The sequence below is a fragment of the Gossypium hirsutum genome, chromosome D13, assembly GCF_007990345.1.
Source record: "Gossypium hirsutum isolate 1008001.06 chromosome D13, Gossypium_hirsutum_v2.1, whole genome shotgun sequence".
NCBI lineage: Eukaryota > Viridiplantae > Streptophyta > Magnoliopsida > Malvales > Malvaceae > Gossypium > Gossypium hirsutum.
The window spans coordinates 4,802,376-4,822,214 of NC_053449.1; the positions used below are offsets into that span (position 1 = coordinate 4,802,376).

The window sequence follows — 19,839 nt, forward strand, 5'->3', positions numbered from 1 at the left end:
TTAATCACACTTTAATTTATTTTTTTATTTTAATATTGTACATATTTTATATAGTATTAATAATTAGTTTTAATAATATATTTCACTATTTATGTTACGTTATTTTTTTTAAAAAAATTTATAGAATTTTTAGTATTATATAATTTGCATAAGTTGGTGAAAATTTTAATAACTTTATTTATAAAATAAAAGCAACCAACGTAAATTACAAAATTCTCAAACATACAAATAAATTTATTGATAAAAAGAAAAGGACAAGCGTGAAACCCACTCTGATAAAAATTCAATCCCCTCTTTCCTTTATTTCGTTCTTTGTTCTATGCCTTTTGCTCTTCTTGCTCTTCCTCCAAGCTCTCTCTATCCCCGTCTATACACCTATATTATTACCCTCTCTACACTCTCTTCCATCACTTCCCCTACCCAGTACTTGAGAGATATGGGTCTCTCAAGCTCCTTTCCTTCATGGATTTTTTCTTCTGTATTCTGAGCTAAGCAAAGACAAGAAGATGGCAATACAGCAATATGAACAGCAGCAACAACAACAAGAGAATCACCCTTCCTTCTTGCTAGATGCTCTCTACTGTGAGGAAGAAGCGGATGCAGGGGAAGTTTTAGAGGAAGAGAGTTCTTGTGTGGGCTGTAACAATGGCGGAAACCCTTCATTTTTCCCACTGTTGTTGTTAGAGCAGGATTTGTTTTGGGAAGACGGGGAGCTTCTTTCACTTTTTGCTAAAGAAACAGAGCAGCAGCCGTCTTGTTTCAATGTGGGAACCGATGAGTCCCTAGCAATGGCTCGCCGAGAGGCTGTCGAGTGGATGCTTAAAGTCAATGCTCGATTTGGATTCACCACTCTCACGGCTGTACTTTCCATTAACTATTTGGACAGGTTCTTAAGTACCTTTCAGTTTCAAAGAGATAATCCTTGGATGATCCAACTCCTGGCTGTCACTTGTCTCTCTTTGGCTGCAAAAGTTGAAGAGACACAAGTGCCTCTGCTCCTAGACCTACAAGTATGTTCAAAACAACAATCTTCACAGCTATCCCTCGTTTAAACACTATTACGCCCTGTAACATGTAATTGTTTCGGTTTTTTGTTTTAGGTGGAGGAGACGAAGTATGTTTTCGAGGCCAAAACTATACAAAGAATGGAGCTTTTGGTGCTCTCCACACTGAAATGGAAGATGCATCCAATTACACCCCTTTCATTTCTAGATCACATCATAAGAAGACTTGGGTTGAAAACCCACCTCCATTGGGAGTTTCTTAAGCGATGTGAGCATCTCCTCCTCTGTGTAATCACTGGTAAGTTCCACTTTCATCAACCAAAAGGACAGAACAAAGATACACCCTTTTGTGTTTTGTACCTGTTTTCTTTCCTCGCCATTTGCTCCATTTTTATGTATCGGGTGTTTTCCCTTTTTTAGATTCAAGACCCATCCATTATCTTCCCTCTGTATTGGCTACTGCAACCATGATGCACGTCATAGACCAAGTTGAGCTTTTCAATCCCATTGACTACCAAAATCAGCTGCTGAGTGTTCTTAAAATTAGCAAGGTTGGTGTTTGAATGAGTAAAAGTAGTTAAAATGGTCTCTTGTTCATCATTGTTTATGCATTTTCCATTAATAGCAAATTATTAGCATATCATTAAATATCTGCTGCTCCACTTGGTTTGGCTGGGAAACAGGAAAAAGTAAACGATTGTTACAAGCTCATCCTTGATGTATCAACAAGACCCCAGGCCCAAGGCAATGGTGGTGCATGTAAGAGGAAGGTGGAGGAGAGGGTTCCTAGCAGCCCTAGTGGAGTGATTGATGCTGCATTTGGCAGTGATAGCTCGAACGATTCTTGGGGCACGGTGTCCTTATCGCCTGAGCAGCAGTCACCTTTTAAGAAGAGCAGAGCCCAAGAGCAAGTAATGCGTTTGCCATCACTCAACCGAGTCTTTGTAGACATTGTTGGCAGCCCTTCTTAATTAAATCTCCCTTCTCTCTCTCCCTCGCTCTCTCCATCTCTTTCTTTGTTCCAAAAAGATCTATATTTATTATGCTTATGTTTCCTTTTGGTTCAAGGAATCAAATGTTAAGTTAAAAAAAATGAAAAAAACAAAGTAAAAGGTGCATTGAAATTGAAGAATGTATTTTGGGTATTTTGGCACCTCCATGTTTCCATCTACAAGTGTCTTTTCAAAGCAATAGTTTTATATGTACATATTTTGAGTATTTTACTGTATCACCACCACCACCACCATCATCATTATCATATATAATGAATTTAGAAACAATTTTGTTTTACTTAGCCTTAATATCACATTTCATACATCAATTTCACACTTTTTCCTAATTTAGTACGTAAATTCTTTTCAGTCCAATTTTGTACTCAAACTTGACACTTTTTTTTTAAAATTTAGTATCTAAACTTGACACTTTTTCTTAAGTTGATATTTAATCTTTTTTGGGATCCAATCTGGTACTTAAACTTGACTATTTTTCCCATGTTCGATTTTGTACTTTAAATTGTGAAACGTTTTACAAATTACTCCAATATGCTAACAATGTCATTTTTATGAGGTACCAAAAATAATCAACGTATAATTGACATGTGACAAATGATATGATTTTTTTTGTATTTTTTATATTCAATTACTTTTAGTTTTATTTATTTTATTAATTGAAAATAATAAATTTCTTTTAATTTGGATTTTTAAAACTCTTTTCTTTTTCTTATTTAATATCAATTCGTTAAGCATAGTTCAATATCTAATTTTTTAACATAATTTTCTCTAATGCTGCCAATATTCTTGTAGCATAACAAAAGAAATTTTAACATCGTTAAAGTATTGCATAATTTGTATAACATTTAATAAATTTAGGTACTAACTTGAACTAAAAAAATTTAAGTATTAAATTAAGAAAAAAATATCAAATTTAGGTACCAAATTTAAAAAATGTCAAATTCAAGTATCAAAGATTATATTAAGCCTTTGATACTTACCTAATGTGAGTGTGTTTAGCTATGGAAAATTGTTGAGTGAGATGCATAAAATAAATTAAATAATAAGTGGTAAAAAATATAATATTTTTTAAATAAAATCTCGAGTTTAAATCTTGAAAATAGAAAAATAATGGTAAGAGTGTTTTAAATTTTTAATTGAAAAATCCTGAAAAAAGAAAATAAAATAAAGAAAAAGAAGGGTTTGTTTGCATGTGAAAGGAAGAAATGAGTTGTCGGGCAGTGGGGTTTGGAGTGGTTTGGTTTTAGACTTTTGGATTTGGAGTTTTGACTTTGACTAACCTTCCCTTTTAAGGTCACCAATCATCAACATCTTCTTCTTTTTTTCTTTTTTCTTTTTTTAAAAATAAAATATTAATTATATAAATACAACTATTAGAGATATTATTTAACTTCTGATTCCTAATAAATGAGAATTTTCATATATTAGCTCCTAAAAAATTTAAAATTCTCTATTTAGTCCTTTAATTATTAAAAAAAGCCATAAATTAATGTTAAAACAATTTTTTTATTCATTTTTGTTAAAACAATTTTTTAACTTTATCCCGACTCACATGATTTACGCAAAGTGAAATTATAGTAACCTTGAATATTAAAAATTATATTAACTTGTGGTGCTTTTAAAATCAACTAAGAATAAATCTTAAAATTAGCATTTTTTGTACTTTGTAATTTAACGTACGGTAAACTATTAAAATAATCATTTTTATTTGTCTAAGATTTCATTTTAGTTACTTATATTTGAAATGTTATATTTTAGTGACTTATGTTATCATTTTGTTACGAAGTGGTCACTCTACCATTAAATTCTGTTACCTCCTTAACGGCAATCCTATGTGGTAGTCCTAAAAACCTATTTGGACTACCACGTAGGATTGCCGTTAGGGAGGTAATAGAGTTTAATAATAGAGTGACCACTTCGTAACAAAACGATAACATAACTGACTAGAACGCAACATTTCAAACATAAGTGACTAAAATGTAATCTAAGGTAAACAAAAGTGACTATTTTTGTAGTTTACCCATTAACTTATTTGCTTCAAAATTAAATATAAAAATAAAATAAACTTATGTAATCTTAAAACTTAAAATATAGGGACTGATAAAGTCACTTCCCCGAAAAAAGAAGTTGATGAACAGTCAAAGCCTTGGCTCCCTACTACATGGAATGATAGCAGTTTTGGTCCCTCCCAAATTATCAATAACTTAATTTAATCTCTGTTAAAATTGAAAATTGAAAATTTTATTTCCATCCCCATACAAAATTCCCAAAGGTGAATCGAAAGGGATAGGAAGAGGCTTAGCCTCTTGAATAAAATGGTTATATTCCATTTTTAGACCCTCATAAAATCTAGTGATTCAATCTAATCTTTTTAGCATAAAATTATAAAGAATGGTGACAAAATGCTTTCTCTCTCACAGGGAGGGGATGCTTCCTTGTTCCTTTTAACTTTTATTTGTTGGAATCTTCCCTTTGTGTTGTTTTCCATTCCTTTCTCACTTAAAATCAGATTAGACTAACTCCCATTTAAATCCACCATAATCCTTCCCACCTTTATAACCCTAAAGTACCACTACCCTAAACCCTTTCAATGTTCTTCTTCCCCCTACACTTTTCTTTTTCCCTATTTCAGCCTTTAACCTCCTTTTTTTTTTTTTTTAACTTTAAAATTTTCGCATCGCTTTCGGGTTTGATTTTTGAATTTGAGTTTTTCAGGAAAGTTCATTACATGCTCAGATAATTTTGAGTTCATATCATTTAAAAAAAATTAAATTATATTAAATCAAGTTTCGATTATATTTTCAAAATCTAATAAGAATGGGCTAGTTTAAAAATGATTTAATATTTCAGTTTGATGCAATATATTTAAAATTTTACTTTCAAAACCCAAAGTGTTTGCAAATTCCAACCTATTTTGCATAAAAGAATTTAAAAAAAAAATACAAAATCAAATCTGAATATGGAAAAAAGAAGAAGAAGAAAACATTAGATTATCACTTATATACATCAAAACTTTAATTAATTATTTCTTTTTGGGAGGTTCCCTTTAAAAATAGAATCTTATTATATATATATATAATCTTTTTTATACGGGCGCAGAACAATTTTCTTTTACTTTTTTCGCGTGTTGGAATGAATGGTAATATTTGAAGTCTTTGAATCTATAAAGATAGAGCATGCTTATCCACTTTTTGATATACCAAAAAAAAAATGATCTATCAATCTATTTCTTTTTAATGTTAATTTTGTGTTTTTTTTTGTCAATTGAGTCTTTAATTCGATTAATATAGATAGTATTGTCAAGAGGATATGAATTCGATTGCGTTAAAACGTATTTTTCTCCTATTTACGGATTGGAAAGGGATTATGAATAATTTTAAGCATTGTATTAAAAATAATAAGTATAATACTTCTGCTAGTAAATTTCAAATATTTTATGAATGATTTTTTTTTTGTGTGTAACAAAATAAAAGCAAAACAAAGAAATTAAACTAGGCCCTCAAATGGGATCTTTTAAAAGGCGTAATCTTATTCTCTTGTCACGAATTTACTTAACTAATCTATCTGCTAACTTGTTCTCATCCCAAGGGATATGTTGAATAGTACTCTAATGGAGGAGTTTTAATAAAAACTGATGGATTCTCCTAATTAGAGCTGATTTGAAATTTTCTACATATGTTTTTGAATCTGAATGATGTCAACAGCTTTACGGCTGTTCGTTTGAATTAAAATACATTAGAACCCTTGATCTGGTACGAGATTTAACCCATAAATGAATTTTTTTTTATATGTAAAATGCGAAAATTAGATTTAAAACAGGATGTTGGGATGTTGGTGGCATTAAATGCATAGGTTAAAAAAGAGTTAAAAAAATGGGAAGAAAAAGTTAATAGTGCCACTTCATTTGCTTCAATTAATCATTTCTCTTGTTTCATTTAATATAGTAAAATGTAGATTGGTCTTACTCTTATACTTTATTTTCAACTCACCCATTAATATATTGTTTAAAGGAATAGAATTTAATTAACAAAATCAATAAAATAAATTGATATCCCTATGTATTAATTGCATATGTAGATTTTAAAAAATTACATTAAAATTGTTGAATGATTTGTTGTGTGTTCTCTAGGTGAGGGGAATTAGATATTTATAAAATACAATTACTGTTAATTAAAATAACGTCCTAGGTAGGCTCCATGCATGTCAACACATATTCATCGAATTATCCACTTGACTTCGCATCTTCTTCCTACGAGCACCCACGAACATGCAAGCCTAGCTTGCAAGCTCATCCCGCTAATCCCTAATGTCTCTACCTTGTGGGACCCTGATTCCTCTACATTTATTCGAGTTGTGGATCGATAGCTCGAGATAATATTCGGGTTTTGGGTCAACAACATGAAATACCATAAACAAAAATAAATCAATAAAAGCTTATTTTAAACATGATTACATGATAGTAGACCTGATCATAGGTCGGGCCACCTGTCCCAGCCTGAAGGCTCGCCCGAAATGTGGGAGAGTTCAGGCAAAAATATAGGCCCAAAAAATGGGCCTCGGGTAAGACATTTTTGGCCCGGGCCCAGCCCGACCCATCCTAAATTCACTAAAGATAAAAAAATCTTTTTTTTTGCTTTTTAATATTATTTTCTTGTTGTTTTCTCCCTGTTTTGCTACTATTTTACTATTATGTTGCTATTATTTTGTTGTTATTGTTTGGATATTGTATAAAACTTATTTTATTGTTAGTTTTGTTATTATTTTAAAGATTATTATTTTAGAGGCATTTGTTTGTTAAGTTGCATCTATCTTAGTGTTATTTAAGTAAACATATTTTTTAAAATTTATTTTCAATTTGTTGGGAAATATTTATTTTGATGTTTTTAGTATTTTTGATGTATTATATATATTTTAAAATAATATAAAAATTAATATGGGCGGGCCGGGCGGGGTTTGGGTTTTAACATTTTTATCCCAATCGGGCTTGGGCAAAAGTTTAGGCCCATTTTTCGGGCTGAGCCGGGCCCGGGCCTAGCAAACGGGCCCAGCCTGAATCTGGCCCAACCCGACCCATACACACCTCTACATGATAGGAACATAAAAATCTAAAACATAATATTACAATTATATTTTAAATATTAACATAATACAAATATCAACCCCGTATAAAAAGGTTAAATGAAAAAGGAGGGGAATTTTGATATTGGGAGACAAAATCTTTGACATAATGAGAGATTGTGTTGGGGTGCTTTTCTTTTCTTCTATACTTTATGGTTGGTATATATATATAAATGTTTTTTGAGTTGAGCGGTAAAAAATTCGATTTTCTTTAAAGAAAATCTCGGGTTTTAATTTTTTGAAAGGAAAATATAATTTTGAGAAAATTTTATCCTTCGTTTAAGAATCTAATTTAACTTGATTTAAAATTGAATTAGTACCCTAAATGCTTTGCTCTTATATTTTATATATAGTAATTATATAATCTTGTCGAAATTTTATATATTTACAATGATTTTATACCTTAAGAATTTATCTATAAAAATATTAATATGATTATATATTTATTTTTATCTTCTTATATTGAATAATACATTTCAATCTATTTAGAAAAATACATACTAAACATGTTTTCACTGTTTTCATTATTGAAAACAAATTTCTATTTTCATTTGCCAATCATATTTTTCAGCTTTCAAAAAATATAAAATGAAAACTATTTACATTGTTAAATAAGAGTATAATGCGCTTCAACGCACTCAAACCACGTCCTCTTACACTAACAACAATGCACATGTCAATTGAGTTAAGACTCAATCAATTGACCTATGCCTTTCGGCTTGATCTTAGGCCTTGACTCACCCTCCGTGGACGAACCTTGCGGAGGAACCCTTGGGTTTTCGGGACATTGGATTCTCACCAGTGTTTGCATTACTCAAGTCGACATTCTCACTTCCGCTTCGTCTACTACCGCTCACGCGGGTGCTTCCCCCTAAGGCGAAACGCTTCCCTACCGATGCATTTTTACATCCCACAGCAAATCCCTTACTCTTTAAATGCATTTGAATATTAGAACACCATATGTTCAAATTCAGTGAAAATCATTAACAGTGTTATCAATTAAAATTTAATTTAGAAATCGAATAAGGAGCAAAATCCTTGGAATTAAAAGTAGAGGGACTTAGGGTTGAACAAAAAAATTGAGAAAATCAAAAACCGATTTGAAATGTATTGTTCGGTTCTATTTATATTTAATTCGATTTGGTTTTTATCTAATTTTTACTTAAACCTATTTAGTAATTTAGTTTAGTTTAGTTTTTGGTTCACAAGATTAAAAGAAAACTTAATGAATCAAATTCTATTTTCATTTAATTTTAATTTTATCTTTTTTATAATATAAAAAATATTTTATATTAAAATTAATGGAAAAATATTTAGAAAACTATATACAATTTTTTTTTAAATCCATGAATTCAGTTAGGTTCAATTACCTCGTATATTCAACTCGATTTCCATTCCATTTTTAAAAGACCAAAATACTATTCGGTAACCAATTCATTCTAAAACCAATCTAACCCGAACTGTTATCCCTTTAGAGGGATTAAACATAAAATGTATGAAGAGTATAAAAACCGAAACACGAAATTAAACCTTTTGGACTACAATTTTGGACCAAAAACCCTACACAATTCTCATGTAATTTCTGGTTCCATCTGGTGTGGTTTGTATATTTTAACTTCTTGCTAACCAGCTGTAAAGTTTAAAAGGACAACAAAAGGGATGACCATATATGAAGAAGCAGTGAAAATAAAGAAAAAAACATGGCTTACTTTTTTATACTACCTTCTTCCATCTGTTCTCCTTTTTTGACTCCAATCCGAATCCCCAATACAAAAACCAATTAAAATGTTATCATCCCAACCTATCAATAATGCTTCTTCTTCTTTTTTTTTCTCAACACAACATAAATTTCAACGTGAGTGAGCCGTAGGAATCCACTTTTTCTCCACTCATTTGTTTGTTTTCTCTTCACACTTGTAACCCCTAACCTATGATAATAATCTTATATGCACACACACTTTTTTTTGTCCGAAACTCTTCGATATCGGTGGTTATATTAGGTTTGGATTTAATTCAATCTTGAGTCGGGGTTAGAAGATGTTTTTCCTATCTACAAGATTTGAATCTAAAATTTTACTTAAGAGATACCAAACTCCTTATTACTCCACCTGATAAAAATTGGTTCATTTAACATATACAAATTTAAAATCGGGTGTGAAGTTTAATTTGTCATACATAATTAAGGGTTAGTTCCAATCGTATTATAATTCATTTGGTTTTAGTTTGATTTTATCGAACTGTATGCGATTTTTTATTGGAAAACTAGGTTTGTGGTCGGATCGGTATTGCCAATTGTTTAAAAAAAATTATGAAAATATTTTTATTTTAACCTTATAACTATTTTTATATAATTTGATTATAATTTTTAAAAAAAGTTATTTTAAGATATTTTATTTAATTTTGTAACCGTGAATCTAAATATAAATATAAAAGAGTATGTAATATTTCGAGACAGAACGAGTCGAATTTGAGAAAATTTTTCATTCTTCAAGGTCAAGTTTGAATGTTACAATTTCAGACTTGAGAGGAAATCGAAATAAGATGATTGAACAAAAAAGAAAAGAAAAAAACCCGCCCTATTGCCATACCTAATATCGGTAACGAGCTTTAATCAAGAAGTGATAACTGGGAATGAATGTGGGGAATGGGAAACTTTGACCTTAATATGGAAGTCTACCATATGCCACCGTAACATTGATGGCCTACACACAAGTGAAGAAATATGTAAAAATAGACATGAAAGTCATAAGTAAATATATGGGGCAAGGGGGACCATACCATAGAGGGAGAGCAAATGGAGTAGGAAGCAATATTTGATGGGAATGGACCCAATGAAATCAGAAATGGAGGGCACCCCAAGATCACTGTCAACTTGCCTTTGGCAATGCATATCAATTGCGTGAACCAAATAATTGTGCCAAACTCCTTATTTGTTACATCCCTTTGTGTTAAATAGTTAATGCCCGATAGTACCCAATCGGCATCCAATGTTTTGGCTGTGACCACTATCTCCACCAAATGCCAAATTTGTATACCATGTCGCCCCCTCAACCCCTTGTAATGTAACCATATCTTCAATCTGTACAACCTGCTTCATTATTGCGGGAACATGTCATCCAACTCTGTCACTTAATATACCTTTGGAATATCAACAGCTTAAATATGAGAAAGGATTGTATGAAACTATAATTCCACATCATTCATATCTCTTTCCAATAGGAGAATGACAAATCAAATTAATCATTCTGATTTTTAGCTTTTTCTTCATGAAAAAGTTTAAATCCAACTAAAAATGTTAAAAATCAGAAGAAAAAAATTTGATTTGTCATTCTCCTACCGGAAAAAGATAAGGATGACGTGGAATAACAATTTTATACAATCCTTTTCCCTTACTAACATATTTACCACTTTGAGACATTCTTGCTTAAAATATTATCCACTATCTACCTTACAAATCTTACTTTCCACTACTGGACTTTACAATGATGAACTTTTGTATTTTGAATCGGAATTAGTTGGATTCAGATCATTTGCGTTTTCTAATGATATATTTTTTAATTGAGTCATCTTTGACTTAGATCATTTTAAGTTATTTCAAGTTATTTTAAGTTGGGGTAATTTCAACTTTAGAACCTTTCTAGTTTAGATCACTTTTAGATTCGAGCCGTTGACATTTATAATCAAATTAAGATTAGAACAAGCTGTATCTTTTTTGAACAATCTCAGTATTCGTTCTAATAATATCTATTCGTTTTGACATAATGTCTAGAATTACTCATGCCCCTCCTTAACTTATAAATAAAAGAATAATACGCTTCAGCACACTCGAATCTATATTGACAATAACATTTATATTAATCAAACTAAGACTCAATCGACAGAATAAACTGATATATATAATAAAGTTGAAAGAATAAAAGAAAAAGAAAATGGGTTTATAATCAAAGAAAGGGTTGTAAATTGAGCGAGGACAGAGGAAAGGACATTGAAACTGTGTGATAAAAGCTGAGCAAGAACAGCTCATCGATTAGCTTGACTTGTCTAATTAATAAACAACCCTATCTAACATACTAAATGAACTGACGCGACTGCTTGGTTGGTTACCCATCTTAGGACACCTTTGTCCTGGAATAATGCAATCCCTCCTTCATTTTCATCTAAAACTTACCCAAAATCACAGTCCAAAATCTGATAATCACATTAAATTTTGATTAAATTTAAAATCTAACCTCTAAATGAGATAAAAAGTTCCCATTATGACTCATTGTAGAAAAAAAAATAGTAAAGAGGGTTATGGGGGTGGGTGGGAGCTTCTCCCTGGGTTAATGGCTCTGCGTTATTACATTTTTTTATTATAAAAAAATTTCACTTCTTAAAGCAGTATAAGATTTATTGCAATGCCAATGGCTTGTTGTAGGGTTGGCTTTTGGGCCTCAAGAGTCCCTTTTCACGGTCAGAGAAAAGGACAAATGAACTATTGGAGGTTTTTATGTCTTCCAGGGTCACTCAGACATCCACAATAACTTTGCGCCTCAAATTTCACTTTGCTACCATCTACTCAGAATAATTAAGCTTTTTTATACATTTCATATTAAAGATGGGTTAGGCTTTTAAAATTTTAGCTACTTTTCTTGCAATATATAAAATACTAAAGAAAATAATGTTTTACTGAAAAATTAAAATTGATTCTTGGAAAATAAAATTGAAATTTGGTGAAGAGAAAAAAGGGTTTCGTTTTTTTACTAAAAATATTTTTGATAAAATTGGAAAAAAAAATAGAAACAAAGATTTTTTTTTAAATTTTATTAGTTTAAATCTACAACAATATTTTTTTAGCAGTTTTTAGATATCAAACCTTTGAACATGGTTTAAATCATATAAATTCAAAACTTTTTTATTTTATTTCTTTAGCTTTAATAGCAAATTGCTCCTAAATTTCATTCTAATTCATATATTTATCTTTAAAGTCAAAGTGGATGTAGGGGCACCGAGTCTGTCGCCCCTTTGAAATTTTCAGATTTTTAAATTTTATATATAAATTATTATGTATTTTAGATTTAGTGTCTACATTGTATAACATTCACCTCCCATTGACCAATTTGTAGTTCATATAATTCGCCCCTTAAGTCATAAGGTTATACTTTATATTAACAAAGTATTTTTCAGTTTTTAATTATATAACTTTAATAATAATATAGAAAAGTTGCACATGAAGATTCAATTGAAACATTTTCAACTTGATGCTCATCAAAGCACGGAGTTGTAGAAAGTTTTTACTGTTGTCGAGTTGTGTCAAGTGCTAGCTAAGACAAATAAGTTAAGTATTTATCCTCTTCTTGATAGAATTATTTTGTGCTAACTCTTCCCGCGTCTACTACAACAATCGAACGAGCATCTTCAGCCATGAAAATTGTGAAGACAAGGCTTCGCAACAGAATGGAGTATGATTTTCTTTCAAGTTACTTGGTGTCATACATAAAAAAAAAAAGAGATAGCTCGAGAATTTTCAACAAATTTTATCATTGATGAATTCGATCTTATAAAAAAGCGAAGGGTGTAATTTAGGATGCTTAATATTGAGAAATAGGATTAAAGCCAAATTTTTTTAATTTAATTTTTGGAATTATAATGATATTTACGAAATTTGTAGTATAGTATTAGTTATTTTTTTGCATATTAGAAAGAAATATTTAATTTTATATAATGTGATTTTTTTCTTTTAATCTTTTTACAGTTAAATCATTCCTTCTTTTTAAAAAACATTAAATTGATTTATTTGATAAGAAGAAAAAAAAGTATCCAAGAATAATTGATACTTTTTTACGTTAAAAAGAAGGTCGTTCAGATTTAAAAGTTTAACCCATTGATGTAAAATTTTGAATCCATCCTTGTTTAATGTTATTTATTAAAATGGTACTTAAATTATCATTTTTATCTTATTTTACATAAAAAATGTACAACCAACTTTAAGATTTACATGTCATTTTCTTATTGACTAAGGGTGAGTTTGAATGAGTGATTTGGTACGATGCGGTGCATTTAGCTTACTTTTTATCTTACGCTACAGTATCGTTACAGTATCTAATCTTATTACTACCGTTGGCTTTACACTAACCACAGATAAACACACCGTCTTCCAAACCCACTCTAATATCTTTTTTCGGATAGAGCAAGAAAAAGTTAACAATTTTAAGATTTTAAGATTCAATATGTGATCTTGGAAAGTATAGTTCTTGTAAACTCAGTTAATTAATAACTTGGTACGTCATTTTTAATTTTAAGACAAAATAATCCCCTCTTGAAAATTAAATTTTATAGTGGCTATAAACGGTGAATATTCTCACTCCAATGTACGGAAATGGAATTTCCCAACTTTGAAACTTGTCTGATCTGTCCCCACCTGCATGTATCTATGTATGTCTGGTTCTCAGACAAAGATTTTGAGTATCTTTTTGCAGGCAAGAGGCTACAGAATTTCAAACAGGGTCTGTGTTTGTGCAATAAAAGTTTTTTAAGTGATTGCCCCAAGTCCCAAACCCAACTTTTCATATTGTAAGTATAGCCATTTTCATCATATTAGACCCACTCCCTCTCTTTTAACACATCCTTTGCTTTTAGGCTTCAGTAAATTCGAGAGAATGGAGTTGCTTACAATCCAACATTTTTTTTTTTGCTTATATAATATAATATTTTTATTAAAAGGCCAAGAAATTATTGGAAAAAAAATTAATTGCACTCTTTTTTTTTAATATAACTCAGATTTTAAATTAGTTCAAAATTTAAAAAATATTTTTTTTAAAAATAAATGTCTCAATTTGTAAATATATATTTACCTATTGTATGAATAAATTATATTGATATATTTTTTAACACGTTAGATTCGTTTGTTATAATAGACGTCAATAATGGCAATAGAATGATTGCAAAATAAGAAAAAAATAAGAATACATATTTTAAGTGAAAATCCTTTTGGAAAAAAATCACAATTAGAGGAGAAGAAATTCACTAATGTTGAAAAACGAATGGTAAAAGGGAAGTTTCGATTAGATCTATTTAAGGGTTGAAAACTCTTATTCTAATCAATATTAAATAGAAGACGGATAATTCTATACGGATTTTACTTGTGCGGTATGGTCCCATACTACGAGAGCCTGTTGCAACCCCAGTCTGGTATTATGCTTAATGGGGATCTATGGCGGGTTTCGGCTCTTGACCTTTCGCCCCCACAGACCCCTTTATTTTGTCACTGTATTTTATACCGTTCATGCAATAAATATATATTAATTACACTTTATGGAATACCATTTTACCTAAAGCTGGTAAAAAAGGCAAAGGCAAGCATTTCAAGAAACTTCTGATAACAATTTTGGATGACAGAAAAGGGCATTTGACATGGTAATCTTCTGGTTAAAAAGGAATTGCAGTAAATAAGTATGGTAAGAAATAGAATTACCCTAGTTTCATTGAGTTCACTGGAGTATAAGCGTCCTTTTGCTGTCCTTGAACTAATAAATCTGCAGTAACACCGTGATGATTGTCACACTCACAACAATCTATTAGTAGTTCATCACCACTATACTAAATTAGTTAGAATGTCAAAATCCCAACTGACCTACAATATTACAAAATAGGGTTTTGAAAGTTTTCGCCATCGTTTCAGCACAAAACCTCTCACACAGACAAATTTGATGCTCCCGATGAAAGGAGCCAACAAGGAAGCCCACTCACAGCACATAGTGACATACAATTGCTGCCAATACTGATGTGAACAAACCATCCAAAAAGTGGTTTAGCAATGGAGTTGGGAGACGATGGGGACATCACGTTCCTCGTTTTGTTTTATACTATTTACACTTTTTGCTATATATATGTTCCTATCTAGTTTGACAGTGAGGATGCAGCGAATCATTTTACATCCGCTAATCACATCGGGTTGCAACTAAATTTGGAGTTAAACTACAAGGTCAAAGCTCAAACTCAGTAACTCAGTAACTTCTTACCATTGGATTTGCTGACACCATTGTTTTATCCAGTACAAAGTAGATGAGCCTTTGGGCATGCCAGATTTCTAGAACGAGTAGTATTGTGGACCACTTTTTCAATTTTTCTTTTTTCTTACTAAGTTGAAGGCAAAACCCGTGACTGTGTTCCATGCTGCATAAAGAATTAATCACAGCAGGATAAACATAGTATTTGAATGGTAAGGAAAGTGATGGAAAATACTGTAATATTTCAACCGCACCATTTAACCATTCTTGAGAGAAACTCAATCAAATATTTAGTTTAATTTTGTAAAAATTAATATATAAAATTTCGAGCGGTAAAAATGAAAAAAAAAAATCGCCCTGACCTCAAAGTTGCCATTCCTTTTGAAAAAATAAAAAAACTAAAATAGTTAACCAACATGCACCAATTATAAACATATTTAATAATTATTATTAAAAATAATTATTAAATTTGACTTCCTATTCAAAATAAATCCACAAAATGGTTTTCACCTACATCAAATAAATAACGAATAAAATAATAGTTTTAGTGTAACGATTCATTATTCGTCGATGTCGAAAAATTTGATTTTGGAGCCCAATTTTATAAACCGAGTTATTTCGGAGAATTAAATTGAGAAGTTTACAAGATGAATAGAGAATTAGAGAATAGAATTGATTACTTAGTAATTAATGCATAAGGACTGATTAGTAAAGTAGCAAACATTAGAAAGATTAAGTGAATAATTAAGCAAAGCCTTTGAGAGTAATTAAACCTTAGCTTCATTTAGTTAGTGGGAAGCCTTGATTGGTTCCATTAACCTCCACTAACCATTTCACCATTAGATATTTGCCATTAGATTAATTATACTAAAACTTGTTTAAGTTAAAATTAAAGGAAACTAAGGCCATTTCTTCTCTAGTGTTGGCAAACAAAAGAAAAACGAAAATTTGAAGGTTTCTCTCATTTTCGATCAAGTGGAGAAGGAAGAAGAAGCTCTCCAAAACCTTAAGTCCCTCTAGAATTTCTTGTAGTTTGAGTAGTTACCATTGTTGAATGTTTATAAATTTTAGAGAGGGGAAGTAAAGAACTCGAATTTAGATGTGTTTTTGGATAGTTAGTGGTCCTTATAATATAATTTAAAAGTCGGAATTAGATTCGATCGGGAGAATTTTGAGTTATGTAAGAATCATATATTAGGGTTCTAAATAATCAAGTTAAATTAATGTATATCATTTTTAATTTGAATGATTTGTTGTTTGAATGTGAGAATCAAATATTATTTTCATGTTTGAATTATCAAATGTAGTTAAAGAAATGATCGAAACTTCAAGAGAGAAAAGACCGATGTGTTACGATTTGTGCTAGCCTAATTCAATTGGCTTACATAGCTTATTAAGTAGTTAAGCTTGATGACTTATGATATGAACTATCATGGTTTGATGATTTTGAAACTGGTTGGTATGTTTTAAATAATAAAATGATTTTGGTTATGTTATTATCATGATATTTATGAATGGTTCATGTTTTGATAATCTTCAAAAGAGAATGTCCTATTAAACTATCAGAGATGTGATTCGGGGTATAGTTGACATGTTTGTAGCGTGTTTGAAGGGCTTCACACTTCGTGCTCCATGCCTTCTAGCCGTGTACTTATGTGTACTTGATGTATGCTCTCATGAGATCATTGGTGTGATGGAGGAATCCCATGTATCTGATCATTGAGTATGCATTTGGTTCATAGAGACAAATATTAGTATATGGATCTGTGTATCCGATCATTAGTGTGGAGGAAACTCGTATGAAGTGCTTTGGGGTAGAAAAGGGGGTTGGCAATGCTATGGAAAATCGAATCAATGCTCAAGCTGAGTCGTACAGACATGGTGCAGCTTGAGGGTGATCAAGCTCTAGTTCCACTGACCGCTTCGATAGAGATACAGAGATTGTTGGACGCATCAATTCTAAAAATTTAATACGAAATTTAGCTCCACAATCAAACTTGCCATGACTATACCTCAGTGATTATAATAAAATTATGAAGGGTAATATGAAGGGCATTATTTAGGGATGCTGCACTAGTTTCACTTGAAGGTACATAGCAGCTTGCATATCATATTTTGCATTTTTTTTTTCAAATTATTAGTCGAATCAAATTCTAAATACGAACATGATACATGCATTAAACATGTCGTAGTAATGCGTTTTTAAACATATCCTCTCATTTATTAGAAGCAAAGGCATGAAAATCAGCACAACATATATGCATTCCTTAAGTGGTTTGGCATATATCTTACCAACTTGAAATCAGCATTATTGTTTTATGCAGTAAGAATGCATCTTGTTGGGCATCCATCTGCACCAACCATCCTCAAAGGTAGGCAATGAACCGTATACTTCCCCGGCTTGATTCCATCGAGGTTTAGACCTTCGACTATAACGATTTCCTGAAGAAAATCAATCAGTTTTAGTAATGCACTCCAACACTAGTCTTTGTTCATATAACTAAAAATTAACATGAGAAACCTCTTTGTTCTTACCCTACTTTTCAGAAGTATATGATGAGTAGGGGCAGCATCAACATAAGCAGAAATAGATAGGTAATCGATTCCTACAATTCATACAGACAGATCAATTGTTACTAAAAACGTTCTGTTGAGGCGAGTTTTAAACTGAAATAACGACCAGACCTACATTTATGCACCATAATTAAAGCACAATCTATGGCACAGATGTTTCAACTCTCAACCCCAACATGTCTCGTTGTTAACAAAGAGAAACTGAAATCTTACCAACGAGTTTGATGTCGGTGTTATCAACCAACCATTGCGCCCCATCCTTCTTAAACCCTGTGAAGTCTGAAGCAAACTCTCTTCTATGCATCAACCTCCTAAACACCAAAGTTGACATGTAGTTCCACGACGTTTCAGCATTACTATGATTGCTTTATGAATAGGTAAAATGCGAACATAAGTACGTTTATGTTTACCTGTCTGTATTAAGTGTTTTGAAAAGCACACGATGGACTCCCCGGGGAATATTCAACGACTTCATAACTTCAGCTGTAGGTTGAACATATTTTAGGTAGTGATTACTACAACTCAACACAAATAAAAGTTTGTAAAGATGATGCACAGAGATCTATTTTGTGATGTTGTATTAGAGCATCCTTGCACTCATGACCTTGTATTAGAGCTTAAGGGGGCGAATTATATGAAATACAACTTGACCAAGGGGCGAATGTTATAAAATCTGGACACCAAATCTAAAATACATCATAATTTATATATAAAATACAAAAATCTGAAAATTCCAAGAGGGGCGACCGCCCCTGCACCCCCCTGGATCCATCCCTGACCTCTTCAGCCTGTTCAGGCATCGAGAGGCGCCCCTGAGCTCTTTTCATGTTATCAACATGATTCTCTAACATGTTCAACAGCCAAAACTCGAAAGCATCCCTGATTATAACTAGCAGGCAAGGTTTTATGATTAAACCAGTTATAACTGCATACAAATCCCAGAAACAGGAATTATTGTAGAGTGAGCTGAAGTGACATTTAGAACCCCCAAAAGTTGTAGCAAATAAAACATGTATGATCATAAATTAAAACGGAAAGTCCATCATACCAGTAATGTTCTTGTTTCTTGGAACATCAACTACTAGAACAGGACCTACACAAACAATAAAACATATATGATCATCAATAATATCCCCACCTCTAGCAAACCATAGAGATTAATGAGCTAAGTTGCAAAGAACTACCAAATTTCCAACAATGAAAACACCAAGCTAAAGGGCAAAAAAAAAAAACGCCCAGTTTACCAGTAAGTGTTTGCAGGCTAAGTGTGGAAACATCAAAGCCCTCCTCATAATACTTTTGAAAGAAGTGGCTAGGGGCATCAACGTGAGTTCCAGTGTGGGTTCCCAGCTTAAACTCGGAAATATTAGCCATGGACCCATTTTTAATGCTGGAAACAAGCCAAATGAAGTGACCAAGTCCCTTCTGGGAGTCAAAAGTGGGCAACTGGGAAGTGATTTTGTGAGTTATATCAAAGATTCTGGCATTACCATCACTGTAAACTACAGCAGAACCGGAAAGGATACAGAATGGCAGCAGGAGGTTGTTATGATTGTTCATGGTAGTAAACTAGTTTCAGATTAAAGAAGCTTTGAGGAGTGTTAGTGTGTTACAGCTGGTGAGTTCTCTGGATCTTGGCAGGAGTTTAATTGAAAAGAAAATGTAGAAAAGAGGCCCTCCTATTTAACTTTTTTTCTTTTCCATTATTTTTTATTATATTTGTCAATTAATAGAGATCTAAATTGTCAAACATGTTGAATTTTAGATTTTTCTAATAAAAAATGATAAATTAGATTTTTCTTCTTGAATTTTAGTATTTTTAGTTAGATTTAAATTTTTTCAAGAGAAAAAAGTTGAAAATTAAGAGGAAAAATCTGATTTATTATTCTCTTATTGAAAAAGGATAGGTATGACGTGGAATCACAGTTTTATACAATCACTTCTCTTAATTTTATATATATTGAAATCATCAGATTTAATTAGGATGAGCATTGGACCGAATCGAGTCGAATCAAATGAGAAAAACTTTGAGTTAATTAAGTTGATGAGTCTTATTTTATCAATTTAACTCGATTTGAGAATTTTTCGAATGGATTGAAATGAAATTCAAGCCAAATTGAATCGAATCAAATCGTGTGAAATTAT

General features: G+C 31.5%; 2 protein-coding genes across 2 annotated transcripts; one reads left to right on the forward strand and one right to left on the reverse strand.

Moving 5' to 3' along the window:
* The first annotated feature begins 218 nt into the window (after positions 1 to 218).
* Positions 219 to 2,157, forward strand: LOC107894295 (cyclin-D3-1). The gene is made up of 4 exons (XM_016819575.2): positions 219 to 1,010; positions 1,101 to 1,302; positions 1,425 to 1,555; positions 1,688 to 2,157. Exons 1-4 carry the CDS (start codon positions 507 to 509, stop codon positions 1,973 to 1,975), a joined length of 1,125 nt encoding a protein of 374 aa, XP_016675064.2. The 5' UTR covers positions 219 to 506; the 3' UTR covers positions 1,976 to 2,157.
* Positions 2,158 to 17,197: 15,040 nt separating this feature from the next.
* On the reverse strand, positions 17,198 to 19,397 carry LOC107894296 (cyclase-like protein 2). The gene is made up of 6 exons (XM_016819576.2): positions 18,939 to 19,397; positions 18,743 to 18,787; positions 18,105 to 18,177; positions 17,908 to 18,005; positions 17,656 to 17,726; positions 17,198 to 17,562 (listed from the first exon to the last, which is right to left on the reverse strand). The coding sequence occupies exons 1-6, from the start codon at positions 19,252 to 19,254 to the stop codon at positions 17,437 to 17,439; spliced, it is 729 nt and encodes a 242-aa protein (XP_016675065.2). The 5' UTR covers positions 19,255 to 19,397; the 3' UTR covers positions 17,198 to 17,436.
* Positions 19,398 to 19,839: the final 442 nt, after the last annotated feature.